Here is a 19,419-nt window from a genome sequence, read left to right on the forward strand (position 1 = left end):
TGGTATTTTTCTCCTATAGAATCCCCAATGAAAATGATTCTTCATTCAGAAACCAGTGGTTCAAACTAAGGTCATCTCCAGCTTGGCACAACTTGACAAAGAATTCAAAGCAATGATTTCCATTGTAGGTGATGGGAAAGAGTGGTGATGCCTTGGTTCTCGGAGGAAACCTAAACTTATGTAGGACTCCACAAGAGTAAGATAAAACCTCTAGGCTTCAGAGACAGGACGAGGCAATTTGAAGCAAGTTATATTGGAGAGGTCTTTAGTCCGGGCAGAACACTGGGAGGGGTCTACTCAGGTTGATGGAACCTGAGGTTATAGGTAAGAAGAAGTTAGAGGATGCATGCCCAGAAACACATACAAGAGGAAGGCTTGAATTCTACTGGACCCGAAAACTTTCAGGCTGAAAGTGTTGACAGCGTGGAGCTGAGTAAGCAGAATTGGATAACTGGTGCACTCTTTAGCAGTGACATAATTAAGTCGGTACTGTGAAGATTCTAATCTTAAAGAAAAAAAAAACGTGGATGGGTGAAGTGACTTGCACAAGAGTCTAATTGTGGCAAATTTTATAAAAATTTTTAATTTCATAGATTTTCTTCCAAAATACACTTTACTCTCTGTTGATCATTAAAACAATAACAAAAACGTGGCTGTTGTGCTTCACAGGTGTTAAAGATCTTTTCATGTTATACAGAGTCAGTTCAGCAGCTACATCACATGGTAGCTTCATAGAAGTCAGATCACTGGAATTGTTTTATATTTCAGACACTGACAATCACAGCTTGACTCAAATATAATTCAATACTAAGTTTCTTTCTGGACTAAATACACTTGAATTGTCTTATTGCAAATTTATGATGATTTTTTTGGTTATATTAAATTGTATACTAAAGTTGAACCAATAAAAATCAGAGAACGAAAAGTCTCTAAATGTATTATTACCCTGTAAATTGTTCTGTTCAATGGGTCCATCTACTCTAAAGTATACTGTTCATAATTGCAGGGAAAGTCAGTATAAAAACTAAAGTCTGCATGTGAAGCCCCAGAGAATAAGATGGAAAGAGTTAGAAAAGAGTGCCCCGACCCATTACATACGGATAACTTTGCAAAAATAGCACGTTATTCCATTCAAACTAAGGGACATTTATCAGAAATTATTGTTTAGTCTGTGCCTTAGGTTTTAAATTAACCAGTGAGTTTTCAAAAGTAACATCATTTCTATTACTAAAAATTAAACTTTACTTTCAAAGTACATCAACTGCTCTCCTTTCTTTTATTTTCAGTGTTTCTCCAAATATTTAGTATAAAAATGTGTATAGAGCTGGGCGGTGGTGGCACACGCCTTTAACCCCAGCACTCAGGAGACAGAGGCAGGCGGATCTACAAGAGCTAGTTCCAGGACAGGCTCCAAAGCTACAGAGAAACCCTGTCAAAAAAAAATGTATAAAAAAGATGACTATTCCAGTGTTGATTAAACATTTCATCGGTTATGATATATGCAAATAGCAAAGCTGCATTAGATTAGATGTACGCCCATGGTGACAATTTAAATTGACTTAAAATTCTTTCAAAAAGTTTCTCATCTTTCGAGTTGTATTGACTTTACCAGTGTCCTTTTGATTGCTGCATTAATCTATGCACAATATGATACAGCATAACCTAAGGCAGGCAAGAAGTAATGTGAAATATGTAGGCATGACATTTTAATGAGATAGCACTTGGGTTGAATCGAATGTCTGCAGTTAATTCACAGAACAATGCAGAGCGGAAACTTCTGACATGTTTAGCAAACCAAATGTTCATTAAGGGAAGCAAACTAGCTGCCTTACAAAATCTCTCTCGTAAGAATTACTGCATCTTCAGATCTGTGAGCAAGAAATAGACTTGATTTCAAGCTGAAGTGTCTGGTGTTCTGGTAGTATCAAACTCTTTATTTTTTCATTTCAGGTCTTAAAGGGATTTCCAGAATGTTTACAAGCTGACATTTGCCTGCATCTGAACCAGACTTTGCTGCAAAACTGCAAAGCCTTTCGAGGAGCAAGTAAAGGCTGCCTTAGAGCTTTGGCAATGAAGTTCAAAACCACCCACGCGCCTCCAGGAGACACCCTGGTTCACTGTGGGGATGTCCTAACTGCACTGTACTTCTTATCCAGAGGCTCCATAGAAATCCTCAAGGATGACATAGTGGTAGCTATTCTCGGTGAGTATTTTAGCCAGGACCAATGACATCTTCAGCTGTGAGTTGTTGCAAACATTAGTTTGGAATGCCAGACTAACAGACCGATTGGTTGTTAAGGACGACAACACTGATCATTTCAGAGCTTTATTTCAATTCATTGCATATCAAATTAACCTTGCAAAAATGTATTTTTAATGTCTTAATTTTTGTGTAATATGCAAACATTCTCATGATTCTCGTCAACTGTTGGCAGCTACTTAGACATTTGAAGCTAAATATATAAAAACAGTCGACATTTTCCTTTTTATGTGAGATCTTGGCTTCATGGTTGATCCTTTAGCATCTTAATATGAACTACTCAGTGTTGTAGACATAATAATTAGCATGTGCCTATATGAGCTAAGTTTATAATTTCATTTACCTGTTATTTATTAAACCCTTAGAAAAAAAATTGGGGTCCTGATCTAACAGAATGAAGCGGTGCATTTAACATTAGGACTGAAGTTGATAGACTACAAAATGAGTGAAACATGGGTTTGAGGGTAAAGGAACATTCATGTTTAGTTCACTCTGTCTCTTTAAAAATGAGCCTGCTTATATGAATTTATAGCATTTTTCTGTTAGGGTAATGGAGAGATGAACAGAAAAAGGCAACTCTATTCTCCTTCTTTCTGACCATATAGCTGCAGGATGAAAACTCCCTCTCCCCACAATGTCTATGGAAATTCAGTTTTCTCATAGATTTAATTCACTGTTCCACTGATGAGCAGTCATACAGCCCTAGAGGCATAAGTGGGAGGTAGATTCTCGCCCAGCACAGTCAAGGCCCCAGGTTCATCCTCCAGTGTCTATCTATCTACTGTTCAATCTATGTTAGTTGAATGGTTTCTTTTCACTCAGTTCTCAGTTCTCACATTTGATCATTATTAACTCACAGGTTTTATCTGTTTGTTGTTGGACAGACCCAAAGCATGGCTCATTAGATGCCCTACACAAACAAAGAAGTTTAAGTGATTCCCTTGGTATTTTGATAATTTTGTTATTATTGCGGTCAAAAAATCCACAGATGGAGAAGGTACACTTTTTGGTTTCTAAACCAATAAAGAGTCAAGGAATAAAAGCATCCTAAGTCACCTCAAGGCCACTTATCAAAAGAAAGTTTTCACTGGATTTGACATTGACAGCTTGCCTTGGTGTCTTACCAAGGAAAGCGGAGGCTGATTTTTATGCCTGCCTGTCCTGGCATCTGTGTGCAAAACAACTCGCTTCTGTGCTTAGACTGCTGTGAGTATAGAATGCTGCTCAGCGTCATGGGGCTTCCTTCTTGCTCATCTATATTCACAGAAGATAATTAAAATATAAACCCTATGCAAATACAGTTCAGAGTCATAAAATAATTGTCTAAACAAAGCCATCCAATCTAAAGAATTGCAAAAGCTTCTCCTTTGCTGTCCCAATTTCCATGTATGTTAGCATTTGAAAAATTATTACTATTCATTATGGTTCTCAAAGTCTAATAAGTATTTATTTAAACTATTGCCTAATGACTTCTCTCTAATTATGAGTATATGGTATTTGACTTTTCCTTATTAAATTCTCATTTAAAATAATGTACTAGAATTTTTCACTTGTTGGAAGTTTATTGTTTAAACATCCTTGATAGCTCCCTAAACTAGAAGATAGATGTGGTAATCCACCAGAAGCAAACATAAATGCATACTTTATGCATATCCTTAATCTGAAAAGAACCTTTAGAAATGTGAAGAAAGTGCTATTTTGCATTGCTACTAATGACCTTCAAAAGTGACTTCATCAAGTAGTCTACCAATATTTACTCTAGGTATATACCATCTGAGTACCTTGATACTCAGAAACTGAAAAATGGCCATGAAATTTTGAGAAATATTGGGAGGTTTGATATCCTAGGCAGGTAAGGATATTGATTATGGTGTCAAAATGCATGGGTTTTAATCCTGGCTACTTTTCCTTCCTCCATTTCACCCAGTTGAGAAATGGACCTTACATTATTCAGTTTACCTCTTTAATTTTGTTTCAATATTTATAGATTTTTATAATAATCACATCTTCACAAAATTATTTTTGAGTATCATATACAACATATGTATAAGCATACATATATGTAATATACATAAACATTTGACATAAACATGGCACCTACATGGTCGTCAGAAAATATCAATTATTCTTACTCTTGTCATTGAATAAAACTGAAAATAGACAGTACATGGTTAGGCAGAATCCAAAACTGAAATAATCCTAGTAATTGTAGAAATACAATGGGAACAAATTTTCAGAGCAAAGAGCAAGTGACCAAAGCCCTGACTATGTCTGTGGGTGACATACATAGAAGTAATTATTTAAACAAATGGACAAATACTTTAAAGGCAGATTCAAAACTGGTGACTTGAGGAAGCAAGGTGTGCTGATACCACTTGTCCATATCTGTGAGTGCTGAAGAATGATGGAGCTGTTCATTGGCAAAAGCTCTGGACATGATACAGCTGAAGAGAAAGAACAGAAATCCAGTTTATTTCAGCCTCTCATATTCCTGGACTGACACCATCAGAACACTTCTACCTGAAAGTATATTTAGAAAACCATATGGCGAGATCCACAGCTAGCACTCAGGAGTGTAACAAAACAACAGCATCCCCTAAATCTTACACGCTTAGCAAAAGAACCTAAGTAAAGAAATGAAGGAGATTATAACGGTACCCAAGACTTTTAAGAAGATCAAAGTTTCACTCAACAAACATTGCACAATCAGTCAAGACACGGAATGTTGCTCTCCATGCTCCTGTAGGTATAGGATCTCACATTCGAAATCTTTGGTTCAATGATTAGGCAGTTGGTTGGTGTCCCTTTCTACTTTTATAAATAAAACATTAAATATATTTCCCTTCCTCCTTTCCTTTTTTCTTCTTTTCGGTTTATTTTAGGAAAAAATGATATCTTTGGAGAAATGGTTCATCTTTATGCCAAGCCTGGCAAGTCTAATGCAGACGTCAGAGCGCTCACGTACTGCGACCTGCATAAGATCCAGCGAGAAGACTTACTGGAGGTCTTGGATATGTATCCAGAGTTCTCTGACCACTTTCTGACGAATCTAGAACTGACTTTCAACCTGAGACACGAGAGTGCAAAGGTAGGCCCCCACTGCTGACCTTCCCATTTCTGAAATGTCATTCATAGATCTGTCAAGGGCTTCTGAAAACAACAAACAAAACACCGCAACAAAAATTTATCAATATTAAATACTGAGAGAAAGAGACCAGGTGAATGTTGAAATTAATAAATTATATGGCAAGAATTCAGTATTAAAAGATTTGAATAATTTTTGAAAGGTCAATTAAATTTGACCTTTTAGAAGTTCTTAGAGTCTTGGTTTACATTAGAGTTTTTGTAGGAAAATGAGTGGTTTCGAGTAATTTTTAAAATCCCCTAAAGGAGTTTATCTTACATAGATAGGGAATGAAATATTATCTCATCTATTATACCTACCATATCAGTTGCTATTGATTTTCTGTAATGTTGAAAATATTAGACCTATCAAAGTTTAGATTAATACTAAACTCAACTTTCAAGTTAATGAAGTATGAATTAATTAACTCTTACAATAGAGTCAAAATCTAGGCTATGGAATGAATAAAATATGGTTTAATAGAAATAATATTTTATGTTTAATTCTGCACATTACCCAACCTATAATGATTGGGTAGCGTGGCTCTTACTGTGCTCCACTGTGAACTCGGATCTATAAACTAGTCCTGTCTTGTGGAAGGACAACTTACATTGTAGCTCACAATTTGTTACCGAGTTAATTTGCCAAGTATCAGAAAGTCCATTCCATTTCTAAATGCCCTTTTATCATACATCAAACACTGAGCACTTGGTACTTGCCCAGTGTATTTATTTATGAGCTAATGTGTTCTATAGAAGAATTCCCTAGGTCAATATTTAGGCAAAAGATGTTAGACTTAAGTTTCCATGGAGTTGTAGTCATCACCAGGCAATCTGAGAGGCTTAAGAAACAGCAGTTCCTGGGGTCACAGGGTGACCATTCAGTGTTCTAACTCAGCATATTGAGCTAACTTCTTTTCAAACCAACAAAAAAACTAAAACTTACAGTAAAAAGTCTCCAGTTCTTAAACATATGTGCTCAGAATAGTCTTACTGAATGTTTTATTGTGACCTCAGTCAGAGAGCACCAACCTCATTCTGGTTTTACCTAAAATGCAACTATGAGCCTCAGGTGACTCCATTGTACTGAAATTCATATGGCACCCAAATGAACAATGCAGGGAATTTCTGCTCTGATATACAAGACTGATGTTGTACAATCAAAGAGGAGAAGGAGGACCTGAAGCAAGTCTAATAAAGGTCTTTTATCATAGTATTGATTGTCCTCAATCATATATTGATTGTAAAATTTAGCCTTATGTTCATTATTAAGTCATATATACATCCTAGTTACTGTTAATTGATTCATAAATTTTGCTAGCAATAATACAGATTCTTCTACTTGTCTAAATTGTTAATATTTTAAACATTTATTGAATTATACAAAATACTCCCTTATGTGGACTATTTTATTTCTAAATTCTAATGCCAGATCTTAAAATTCCTAGCCCATAACTCCTACAAACCATGGTTTCCCCAATCAAATTACAAAGCTACTAGAATTATTCTATCAATCTGTTTTACAACTCAGAGCTAACCTTCAAGAAAATTACTGTAACTACTGGCCAAAATGTAATTCTTAAGATTTAAAGTGGTTGCTGCGAAGTGACATAGTAAAAAGCTCACCAGTAAGACATTATATTCAAGTAGTATAACCTTCTAGATTCCTCTTTGAGTTCCTTTGACAAAGGCTGATCTTTTGCTGCAGTCCCAATCCATAAATGATTCTGAAGGGGACACCTGTAAACTACGAAGAAGAAGACTGTCCTTTGAAAGTGAAGGCGAGAAAGGTAATTCATTCTTTCTATTTGTAAAGTTTAATCTAGAGCACACGGTGTCTAGCTCTTCTTTCTTAAATATTCATTATAGTTTTGATTTTCAAGGTTATATCTAATTCATGCTTTGATAGTGTCTGGAGAATCACTTTTGTTCCCAAACTAAAAACATTGTTTTTGTTCCGGGGTTGCTATGTCTGAATTACATCTTTCAGCAAAGCCACTCCATGTCTTCAAGGACACAGCCAACAGAGGAACTGGGAAAACTAATTGAAAACAAAATCAAGTTGATAATAGATAATAAACATACTCAGAGTTTGAAGCAGAGTGCTTTGGGAAGAGGAATTTTCATTTCAGGTAATCCCTTCGCCAGCAAGCACCACACATATCAATTATGTGGATGAAGGCACAAAATAGAACTCATCTTCATTAGGGAGTGAGAGGGACCCACTCTCAGTCAGGAACAGAAACAAGTACACTTCAGTAGGACCCCAGATACAGGTGTGCATAAGGGTGCCTGGCAATGAGACCAAGATTTCATAAAAAAAAAACCTTGCACTTTGCCTCCTGCTGATCTCACCAGCATTCTAGCCTTTTCCTATTTGGCCTCACAGCAGCACCTGACCCTGAATCAATTCTTCCTATTGAATAGTCTTGGTGTTGGTGGCTCTCCACTCTTCCTATTTTCCTTCTAATTTTACGAATACTCTGGAGATAACTTCATATCATATTCTCATCTGGCTTGTTATTTCTTAGAGTTTCTTTTTGTTGTGTGTGTATTTGTATGTTTGGTATGCATACATGTTCACATGGTATTGGGGTGCATGCGCACGTTTGTATACATGTGTTTAGAGGCCATAAAACTACCTCAGATGTCTTTCCCTCTTCCTTTGAGATGGGATCTCACTGGCTTGGTTCTCACAACTAAGTTACGTGTTGGCCTGTGAACTTCCAGGATCTTCTGCCTCCGTGTTTTTTGTAATACATGCACATCTCACAATCTCAAAGTTTTTATATAAATTCTAGAGATTAAACCCATGGCTTCATGCTTGTAAGACAAGGACATTATCAACTGAGCTCTCTCCACAGACTCCAAAGTTTCTTAAGACATCTTCCGCCTCCTTTTCCTTTTATGTAATATAATCTTTCTCTGATTAATATCATCTATGCTTCTAATTTCATTCTGTCCTCATTTGGGAGGTGTGCATATTAATATCTTAAACCACAGGCCAGATGAGTTTCCATATTGTGACTCCAACTTTTTATTAAGCTACTTAAGCTCTCAAAGGTATCCCCTAATGCTTCCTTGAAATTCCTGTCCCTCTCCATATCTGTTGTTCTGCAAATGTTCACACCCACACCATTCAAATCAGTTCCACAAACATGTAGGATTATAACTTCTCTTGAGCTATGAAGAAACTGTAGTGTTGATTAGACTTTTCTACTGCTATTTCAACCATCTCTACTTTCAAACCTAGGTGTCTGTTGGTTCATTTATCTCCAGTCCCACAGTCCCTCCACCCGATTGAGTCTAGATATTATCATCTGTCTCCTTAGAATACTAAACCAGCTTTTTAAATAACTCATTTTCCTTATAAAATTTACTCTATTTTTACCTATTCTACACATTGGGACACTCACTGATGACATTTTTTTCTGAATCCAATTACATTCATTTCACCTATATATTTAAATTCTTCTAAGGACTTCATATTCTGTATACTCATTTGTTGTTACTAACTTTTAAAATTTATTTTGAGAATTTCAAACATGATTACTTTATTTACATTTCTATTCCTCCCTCTTCCCACCCCAACTCTTCTAATGTCCCTGCTCCTTCTCAAATGTATGACTTCTTCATTACTAATACATATAGACATAGATAAGATATAGATGAGAGATGATAGATATAGATAGATGATAAATAACACATACACATACATACATATATACATACATACATATGCAAACATACACACAAACATTGTAGAGAATCTATTGAGTCTCTTTATTATTGAGGACTGACTAAAAGGAATTGGGTAACCTATCAATGACTCTTTCCTAAAGAAAACAGAGTCTCCTGTTCTGTGTATTGGTAATAGAATTAGCTTTTTTTCTACTTCTTTGAGTCTTTTATCTCATACTAACTATTTTAATCCCCCTTAATTATTCCCATGAACTCCTCACCTTGGCCCTGAGGTTCATCTCCTCTAAGCCTTTATTTCAGTTATAGTTATTTAAGACACTACTGCTCAGTGTTGTTTACCTGTGAATTGAGAACGTCATAAAAATGATATATACTTGTTCCCTGTGACTCAGGGGCTTGCAGTATGTACAGCATTATCTGTTGAAATTACATATGAACCAGGCAGAATTGTACATTTCCATAACCCAAGTTTTCCAGTGGCAAGAGGATTGCAGTTTTCAAAACAGATGAAGCCACTGGAAAGAGGAGGAGGAAGAGAAGAAACATAAATGAAATGGAATTTAAGTAACCCTTTTCCACCTTCATTTTGTCTTCATATTTCAAGTTCTCTTTTTAACTCTGTTCCCTTGGAGATATCACCTGCTAGCTTGCTATTTGTTTTTAATGAGTTAAATTCTTCTCTCTTTTATGTACATTGTTTCTGTGTTCTTGCATATGTTATTTCTTGAGATAGATTTTTCAGACTTTTCCTAAAACATATGAACACACATAAATCCAAGGAAACCTTCACATACAACCAGACCAGACTGTTTTTCACTCACTAAACTTGTGGTTTGTGATGTGTTTAACGAGCATTTTCTTGATCACTTTAAATGCACAGGAATTTTCTTATGAATCCCCAAAGTGAATTTCTCTTGCGATATCGCCAAACCATGCCCTGTGCTCAGGTTACCGGCATGATTGTTTTTTTTTTTTTTTAATCTCTACAAAACTTCAGATGCCTTCAAAAAAACACATCTGATAGATATTGGTTGTCTTGTACCAATAGTTGAATCATTTAACCTACTTCATATACTACTCATCAATAGGAAGTATTTTCTGCATTGGCCTTCTTTATTTTCTTGGTAGAGTTTTCTGAAAACAGCACCCTGATGTCAAGCTGTTTTTCCATAGAGTTAATCTGACTCCCTCATCCTGGTGTTAATCTCTTGGTTTTATCTCACTGGAAGTGGAGAACAGGCTGCAATGTGTAGCCTGTGTACCATTGTTCTCCATAGGGTTGAGGATTTATTAAATCCTATTTCAATCTTGTTCAGTTTCCCCATTCTCAAAGCAAATAATCTCAAGTTTTTATCTTCTGATAAGGCTCTGAAATCGGGTCACAATTCACAAGGGTTCGTGTACCCAGACATTTCTACTGACGTTGAACTCATTCCTTTTAATCACAGCCTTAGTTTGTGAGATCTGTTTTATATAAAGTGCAGATAGCAGGAGATTTGCCTTCCTGTATCGTTCTGAATTTTCCTAGCACACCAGTGTGTTACCATGAGTTCAACAAGATGAAAATACAATTAATTCCCATTATCCAGAGCTTCACAGCCTTTTTTCGAAGGCTTTGGTATTCCAGGCTGCTACTGGCAAGTAGCAAAATTCTGCTGAGAGTAATTTAGTACCTGTCACCCCAATCTAATATCCTTTAGGTGACCAGTCATCCCATATTTTGTCACATAAAATTGTCTTCTGTGGAGGGGAGTACATAAAACAGACCAATGTACAATAGTAGGGAATTTCCAGAGAAATCTCTAATACTGATCAACCCAGGGCTGAATAAACTAAAGCTTCACAGGGAATGTACTGATGATTACAGTGTTACCTTACTGCTCCTATGAGACAGATCCTTGAAGGTAGTATTCCAAGAGCATTGACGTCTTATGAAATCAACTTACATAGACAACAGGGACAAGAAGAGTCTGTGCATAGGAGATGGGTAAACAGAGGTAGAATCCTGCCTGTTTTCCAAGTGCCTTCTCAACAAGATGCCCAGAGTTTTTAGGTTTTAGCCCTTAGCAAGTCCACCTCAGCATGCACAAACAGCATATTTTTAAAAATGGCCAGGACCTCTGCCAAGCTGAGTTAAACATAAGGAATTTGTTGATGTGGATAGTTTGTCTTCATGAGCTTCAGATTTCTTCTGAGAAAATAAACCCACTTCCCAACAGGAAGAAATTGTCACAGCAGATCTGAAGGTTGGGGTTAATTCATTCTTTAACTTCTGGGAGACAGGCACGTAGGATCTCTCATGACTAGGGTCAATAAGCATAGGTAGATTAGGTAGATTGTTAGAGCTCCTAAGATGGAAGTAGAACCTTCATTTTTATTTTATATTTTTTATTTTCTGAAAAAAAAGAAAACAACTATCTTTTTTCATTATACATACCAAACCAAATTCCCACTCCTTCCCCTCCTCCCGTTCCCTCCACTTAACCCTCCCACCCACACCCCCATCCACTCCACAGAGAGGGTAAGGTTCAAGGCCCTCCCTACTATATCTAGGAAGCTGAGTGAGCAAGGTATCCATCCAAACAGAATAGGTTCCAAAAAGCCAGTACCAGCAGTAGGGATAAATCCTGGTGCCACTGCCAGTGGCCGTGCAGTCTGGCCCAGCCATGCAACTGTCACCCACATTCAGAGGGACTAGTTTGTACCTATGCATGTACCTTCCCTGTCAGGCTGGAGATGGTGAGCTCTCATTAGCTCAGGTAGACTGTTTCAGTGGGTGTCCCCATCATGGCCTTGACCTCTTTGCTAATATTCTCACTCCTCCCACTCTTCAGCTAGAGTTTGGGAGCTCAGTCCAGTGCTCTGATGCAGTTCTCTGCCTCTGTTTCCATCTGTTGCTGGATAAAGGTTCTCCTGGTCCTCTTCTTGCTACATAAAACAAGAAGCAAAATGATGCTTCAGTGATGTATTCTGTTGCCAAGGAAACTGCAATGGGTGGGCAAAATAAACTAATGAAGGAAACAATGAAAAATCACTTCCACTTAAGTGGTCTACAAAGTTGGATTATGCTTACTCTCAAGTCTACTAAAGTGATGAATTGGGTCTTGGGAATAGTTCATTTAAAATATTATGTGCACACAATAAAATACATACAGTACTAGTACAGTAGCATGATTAACACAGAAAGAAAGTATTGTGGATAGTAAACTATGAAATACATAGTTGTATTTTGGTATATATGTGTGTATGTGTACATAAGGTACCATTCCACATACATATGTGTATATATACCAATAAGACTTACATGATCAAATATTTAGAGTGTTCTGCTCAACTCCTTCTGTAGACAGCATGTTAATAGTAGTCACTAATAGATGATTGGAGTACCGATGACCATTAGGTCAGTAATTGTAGCAATGTTGTAGATGTAAGTCAATTACTCATTCACTTATAAAACAATCATTCAGTATCTGTTGTGTACTAAATGCTCTTAGGTACTTTACTTAAACCGGTTTTCTATTTTGTTTTGTTTTATTTTGTTTTTTAGTTTTAAAAAGTTTCTTTCTACTTACAAGAAAAAAAGTCACTAGTTTTAACAGACAAACCAAATAATTCTGAATTACAGCTAATGTCTCTTTATCTCTGCTTTCCTGTTTTTATTACTCCCTTTTTTACTGATTAGCAGCAAAAATAAAGATTTCCACTGAATTCTGTAGAACTTGCTTTTCTGTCTTTGTAGCAAATGGTAAGCAAGGGAAAAAAATGATAGTTTAGAAAGGGGGAACTCTTTAATTGGTTTTACTATTTAGAACCTGCTGGTGCTGTAAAAGCAGCAACCATGGCGTACCTACCGCACCTGCTGATACTGTGAATTTCCAGGAAAACAAACTGCTGGGGCATTTTTCACCTAAAGCACAGGTTGCCTTGAATTGTTTATCAAAGGAGGAGGGAACAGGAAGTGTGAGCCTCTGGAAGACAGCTCAAGCTTGGCTGTCCCCGCCCAAGTTCACACTCAGAATCAGCAGATGTACCTACCTTGGCTTCTACTCATCCTTCATGGGCATGCTCCCTCCGTCCCCTTTCCAAAATGGTAAAAATCAAAGATACAGTAAATAATTAGCCTCAATGAAGTTTCACCTGAAAAATATGTGGAATCAGAAAGAAAATAAGCATTGTTAGCCAAGTAGAAGTTCTCCTAGAATCCTAGACTTGTTGCTACAAGAAAAATACGTACGCTGTCTTGATTTTTTAAACCTAATAAAAGCTCCCCGAGATTAGAGGACTCCCACAGCTGCTGGCAATCACAGCAAAGCTTGTTATCAATAACAGATTGCCAAAATGAAAAACAGTCAATAAGTATTTAAACAATACAAGAGAAAATGGTGTTAAAAAGGCTAACCTGTGACAGCCAACTGTAGGGAAATCATTGGGAAGATGTTTATCACCCCCTTCCAGTAGGTGTACGCGCTCCCACATTGAACGTGGGGAACAGAGACTGGCGTTTTAGATTAAAAATTCAGTGTTCCTCGGAGCACTTCTAAGCTCCCTGAAACCATTACAATTTCCTTTTCTACTGATAACAGTAGGTCGTGTTACTTTATATGTTTAGTGATTTCGTATTGTAGGCTAGAATGCAGCACACTTTGAAAGTATTCCACAAAAGAAAATAACATCAATGAAAGTAAGGGAATAAATGCATATACTGTTAAAATTATTTTATGAGCAAGGCAGGGTATAAAGCTAATTTTTTTTTAAAAAAAATCAATCCTTTAAATAAATAAAGTGACAAAATAATTTGATGTCTGGGTTCTAGATTGTCTTTCTCAAAAAGAAATAATGTCCAATCACTGTGATGTATGCCTATAATCCCAGCACTTGGGAAGGAGGAGCGGGGTGATACACATTGTTCAGGACAGTCCTGGGCTAACTAGTGAGTTTAAAGCCAACCTGGCTACATATGTCTTAATAAGTAAATAGATGTCTCACAAAACAACATAACTCATATTACCCATTTTAGTAGCATATATATGAAACCTGTCTTTTCAAGATCTTTAGAAACAAGCATGTTTGAAAAGCAAAAGCTGTTACAACTGTAACAGTAGTATATAATGCGATATTTGGATATCCATGCACACACACACGGCAGGGGGAGCGAGAGAGATAAGTTATTGCCACAAGCATAACCATTACTTCTTTCTTCTGTGTGGAAAGGATGTTTAAGATTGCTCCCAGAAGTATTAAGCACACCATGGGTTAACTGTCATTATCTTGCTTTACTACCGAGTTTTAGAACTTATTTGTCCTAAATAAAACTGTGACATCTCCCAGAATGCATCATTTCTTTCTTTTAGTTTGTAAGAAGTTTGTAAGACTATTTAATCCAGTATTTGTACGGAAGCCTACTTTAGGGTCCCCTTAGCCTAAGGTACTTGATGACAAATGAAGAAGTGTATTCCTGGCGTTAGGTTCCCAATGAAATGTTTTCCTAACCTAACTAGCTGGAGAGTACTCAGACTACCTCCAAATTGTCACCAGTGGGAGACATAAAGCCCAAATGCCTAGAAACCTCATTAAATGTCTCTCTTTGACCAAGAGTTATGTCTCCCTGTTGGGTCTGACTAATAAAAGTTGTAATTAATCTGAAAGGAAAAACTTGTATAAGACAGAGGGAGTTTAAGAATTTATCCCCAGACTTTTTGGCATGGAAGCTTTTTTCTATTATCGTTCGTAAGGCAGCTGGGTCAGCTACTCCATCAAAAAGTTGAATTTCATTAACTCGAATTCATACTAAAGCTACAGAGTTACCTACAAGGAAAGCCACACACGCTGTATAACTATGTCCTGTGTGAGGGCCAGGGGGGGCCTTTGCTGGCCCTATGGTCCTCTGATTCAGAAAACAAGCAGAAAAGAATTCTTCTTTGTAAAGCAATGGTAACGGGTGATTATGTGATCTCATGTCTATACAAAGGGAAAACATAAATATTCTCAGATTTGTTTCAGAATGTAATCACCATATATCTTCAATATTTGGAATACCTATGCAGAATATGAGGAGAATGAAGAAAGGCATTTCATGATCCTGCTTAATGGCTATCAAATCAGTTTCTCTACAGAGAGGCAAAAATGGGACAGGCCATCAAAATCTAGTACTTGAAGGCTAATAACAGTGCATGCCAACAGCTCAATTGCATGGATTACACCTGTCAGCTACCAGACTAAACATGACAGTTTCTATTTTCAGTCTACAAGTAGATTGTCATTTCTATTTCCATTTTCTATGATAGAAAATGAAGTTTTAATTTAGCTAGTATTAAACAGAAAATCTCGTTTGGAGGGGGCTTTCTCAAAGCAGCTGTTCACACAGACTGCAATAATCTAGTGGAATGCAGGAACATTCAAGAGCATCAAATTTTTTCCATTGTTTTTTTATTCATTTGCCTGAACTTCTTGCTAATGGGATTTCTGTGATAAAAGACTGGGCCAGTTTGGAGAGGAAAGAGTTTAATTGACTTACAGCTTAGAGTTCATCGTTGAGGCATGGAGAGGTGATGAGGAATTTAGAATAGGAAGGTGAAGCAGAGGCTGGGGAAGAACACTGCCTACTGAATTGCTCTCCATGGCTTGCTCAGTTTACTTTCCTATACAACCCGGAACTACCAGGCTCCATGTTTTCCTATACAACCCAGTTCTACCCGCCCAAGGGTAGAACTACTCACAGTGGCCAGGGTCCTCCCACATCAATAATTAAGCTAGAAAATCCCCCACAAGCCAGTCCCTTGTTGTAGGAGGCTGCTTGTTCTTCCCGACCGCCCGGCTAGTTTAGAACCAAAATAATCACACAGAAACCATATTATTTAAATTACTGCTTGGGCCATTAGCTCTAGCTTCTTATTGGCTAACCCTTGCATATTAATTTAACCCATCTCTATTAATCTGTGTATCGCCACGTGGCAGTGGCCTACCAGGTAATGTTCCCAGCCTCTGTCTCCAGTGGTTCCATTGCTTCTCCCTACTCCACCTTATTCCTCCCACGCTATAGGCCAAGCCAGTTTTCTTTATTCATTAACCAGTAAAATCAACACATAGACAGAAGGACCTCCCACATCAGTCCCTCTTCCCCCATGACTCTAGTTTATGTCAAGCTGACCAAAAACAAAAACAAAAAAGAAAACAAACAAACAAAAAAAACATAATTGTCACAAGAGGTAAGTCCTATATGTATGAAATAAATGGCATTTTTTTAAACTATTGAGCTAAATATTTGTAATTCTTTACTCATCACAGTCTGTGTACCTCTCTTAAACTGAAATCAGTTTGTTTTAATTCATTCATGTTAACCAATATCTTATGTCTAAACAACTGAAATCAAGCCATGAGTTAGTAAGTTAATGTTGGGCCTTTGTAGAAGGTGACATAGAACATCTTTCCGTATGAGATTTAATATTTTAAAGATTTATTTATTTTATTTTATGTGTTCAAGTGTTTGCCTGTATGTCTGTGTACCATGTGCATGCCTTGTGCCAAAGCTAGTCAGAAAAATTTGTCAGATCCATAGAGCTGGCATTATAGATGGCTGTGAGTGCTGGGAACCAAACCTGGGTCCTTTGAAAGATCAAGAAATACTCTGAACTGCTGAGACAAGCCACCTGTAGGGATTTGAAAACTTACACAACACTACATATCAAATGTGACAATGTAGCTTAGTAGCCGGTGATATGTCTTGATGATAATTACCCACACTTGATGAGAGGTACATGAATCGATGGTAGGGTTAATTTAAATTTGGTTCCTCTAGGAAGAAACTTCATGATACAGTTACAAAGAATGACAATATTAAGAGGATGGGAAGCTTGAGTTGATACAAATACCACTGTACTCAGACTATTAATTACAAAAGGGTTAGTTGGGACTAGAAACGTAGGCTGTGAGAATTTAGAACAGTGAAACTAAGACCCAGGCTGTGGAAATCTGAAACAGGGAAACTTAGCTTTTATTCTTTTTATTCTTTTCTCAAACTTACTAAAATAAATTTGGTGACAGTTGTTTTTTTTGAGGATTGAAGTGATATGCTCATAAAGGGGGGAAATGTTGATGATATTTTTTAAAGGTTTTTTAGGAGAACAGATAAAGAAAATAGAAGAAGATGGGAAGGATGAAGTCTGGAAGCCTATGGGGAGTTGGGTCCATGATCCTGAAGAGAAGGACATTTGCATGTGTTGATCAGAATATTCACAATTAGATTGATAATTGAGTGGCTACCCATGAATCTCGGAGTAGAAGTCGTCAGTATCCTGCTGGACAGCGGGAGGGTGTGCGGTGTTCACAGCATTGATGGAATGGCCGAACAAGTGTCATGCTTTAAGAAAATACATTAGGTTCTCGGCATTTGCTAGACTTAGACTGACAGAACACGTACTTTCAGATGAAACTTCTATTTAAACACTGACCATTTTTACCTTGAGCTGCTTTCTGGCTTTTAATATTTTTTTTTTTAAATCATAAGTTGTTGTTTAAAAAAAGGGAAAAGAGGATCCTCGTTTCATATCTCTGCCATATGGGAATTCTGAAAAGCAGTTGGAAGTTTCTCTGGAGTGGCCTTAAATCTGTTCATCTGGCTTTCTATAAATAACAAAATGAGCACATCAGGCACAGAGAGGATAGGGACACAGGCTTCAAAATTTCTCCCGAAAATGATATACCTCTTGGAGTTTTGTTGGTTGGTTATTAGCAGGAACCAGATGGAGAATTGCGCTCTCTCCCCAGGACACTAATAGAAACAAGTTCGGAGATTTGTTTCTGAGTTTTTCTTGCTGAAATATGTTCTAACACAACCTTTGGGGCTCAAATTATCCTGACATTTCTCTATGAAGTAGTCAATATGCATCAGTGGCCTTGGTGTAATTAGGTAAAGAAACTTACCTCAATTACTGTAGTTAAGCTTCATATTCTTTGCAAGGTGCTACACAACCAAACTCCCTGGATTGTCAAGGCCATTTACTAAGCTAAGGTTGAAACTCCGCCTGCTTGACTTTCCTGAAGTGACTTCCAGATTTGACCTTTACAATGTGTGAATGATTGTCACAGATGATATGGCATAAAGGTTAAAAAAAAAAAAATAACAAGCTTTATCGTTGGTGATATTTTAGAATTAGGACACATTTTCTCTAGTCTCTCCACTTTCCTCAAGAGATAATATGCTTGATTCTAAGACTAAATAAGACTTGACTGTGTGTGATTTTTAATTTTCATATCATTTTTCTTCCACATAAACTCACTCTTGCTTGATTTCTTAATTTTGAAATGAGTGATTTACTTCATGAAGATAAGATAATAACACTTGAATTTAGCAGCCTCCGCACAACTACGTTTTTCCACGAGTAAACAGCAGTTTGCTTACAGCCATTTAGTATAGTGTGAACAAAGTCCCACATTTGGTTTTTTACTATGAAAATAACCTCTCTTTGATAGATTTTAGCAAAGAAAACAGCACAAATGATCCCGACGATTCCACAGATACAATAAGGCGTTATCAGGGTTCTAAGAAGCCCTTCGAAGAAAGAAAAAGCAGGTCGTCATCCTTCATCTCCTCCATCGATGATGAACAAAAGCCACTCTTCTTGGGAACCATAGACTCTACTCCAAGAAAGGTGAAGTCAACCCGACTCCACGGTGAAGAAACAGTGCCCCCCTCAGGAAGAATCCACGTGGATAAAAGAAGCCACTCTTGCAAAGGTAACTGAGCGTCAGCAGTCTCTCCTCATCACTAGATGGGAAATTGTTGCTTTTCAAAACCAAAGAACTGCACAAGTCCAGGTTCTTCTGACGTTAGACCGAAAGTTAACCTGTATGCCCCACATTAGACCGGGTGACTTCCTGGGATTCTGGGAACTGTAGTTCTTGGAAAATAACTACAAAGCCACGGGGAAAAGAATGGTGGCCTATGGGGTTTGCCATATATAAATTTTAGTTTGGAAGGTTTTTATAGCCAATTAGACTTAGTGTAAGACTAAGAAGAACAGCGTCGTTGGCAACTTGTTGATTATAGGAAGGGAGGATCAGAGGGTGGTTGCTGAGAGCTAGCAAGTTAAGTTTTTTTTTTTTTTAATATTCATCCTCAGTACCAATTCCTAACTTCAGCCTTAATAACTTTATAACATGGAAGCGCCATCCAATTATAATACAATGTAAACCAAACATAATTGTGTTTTACTGTGAAGTATGAGGATGAGGAATATCTTGAAATAAAACATCTTCTTGAGACCATTCACATCTCCTTCGAAAGGAATAACAAAATATGCAAGATCTGTTGTAGAAAATACGCAAGAACTGAGCAG

The 19,419-nt window shown here is 37.2% G+C and overlaps 1 protein-coding gene across 3 annotated transcripts in view; it reads left to right on the plus strand.

The window, feature by feature from the left end:
• The window catches only part of Kcnh7 (potassium voltage-gated channel subfamily H member 7), a 412,186-nt gene that overhangs the window by 373,237 nt on the left and 19,530 nt on the right, over positions 1–19,419 (plus strand). For 2 of the 3 annotated variants that reach the window (XM_057754560.1, XM_057754563.1), the window contains 4 exons: positions 1,951–2,203; positions 5,143–5,348; positions 7,092–7,173; positions 18,554–18,817. In XM_057754560.1, the coding sequence (XP_057610543.1) occupies positions 1,951–2,203; positions 5,143–5,348; positions 7,092–7,173; positions 18,554–18,817 (805 nt within the window). The remainder of the gene's footprint in view (positions 1–1,950; positions 2,204–5,142; positions 5,349–7,091; positions 7,174–18,553; positions 18,818–19,419) is intronic. The other variant, XM_057754562.1, reaches the window with a different exon arrangement.

This window comes from Chionomys nivalis, chromosome 22, assembly GCF_950005125.1.
Source record: "Chionomys nivalis chromosome 22, mChiNiv1.1, whole genome shotgun sequence".
In the NCBI taxonomy this organism is placed as follows: domain Eukaryota; kingdom Metazoa; phylum Chordata; class Mammalia; order Rodentia; family Cricetidae; genus Chionomys; species Chionomys nivalis.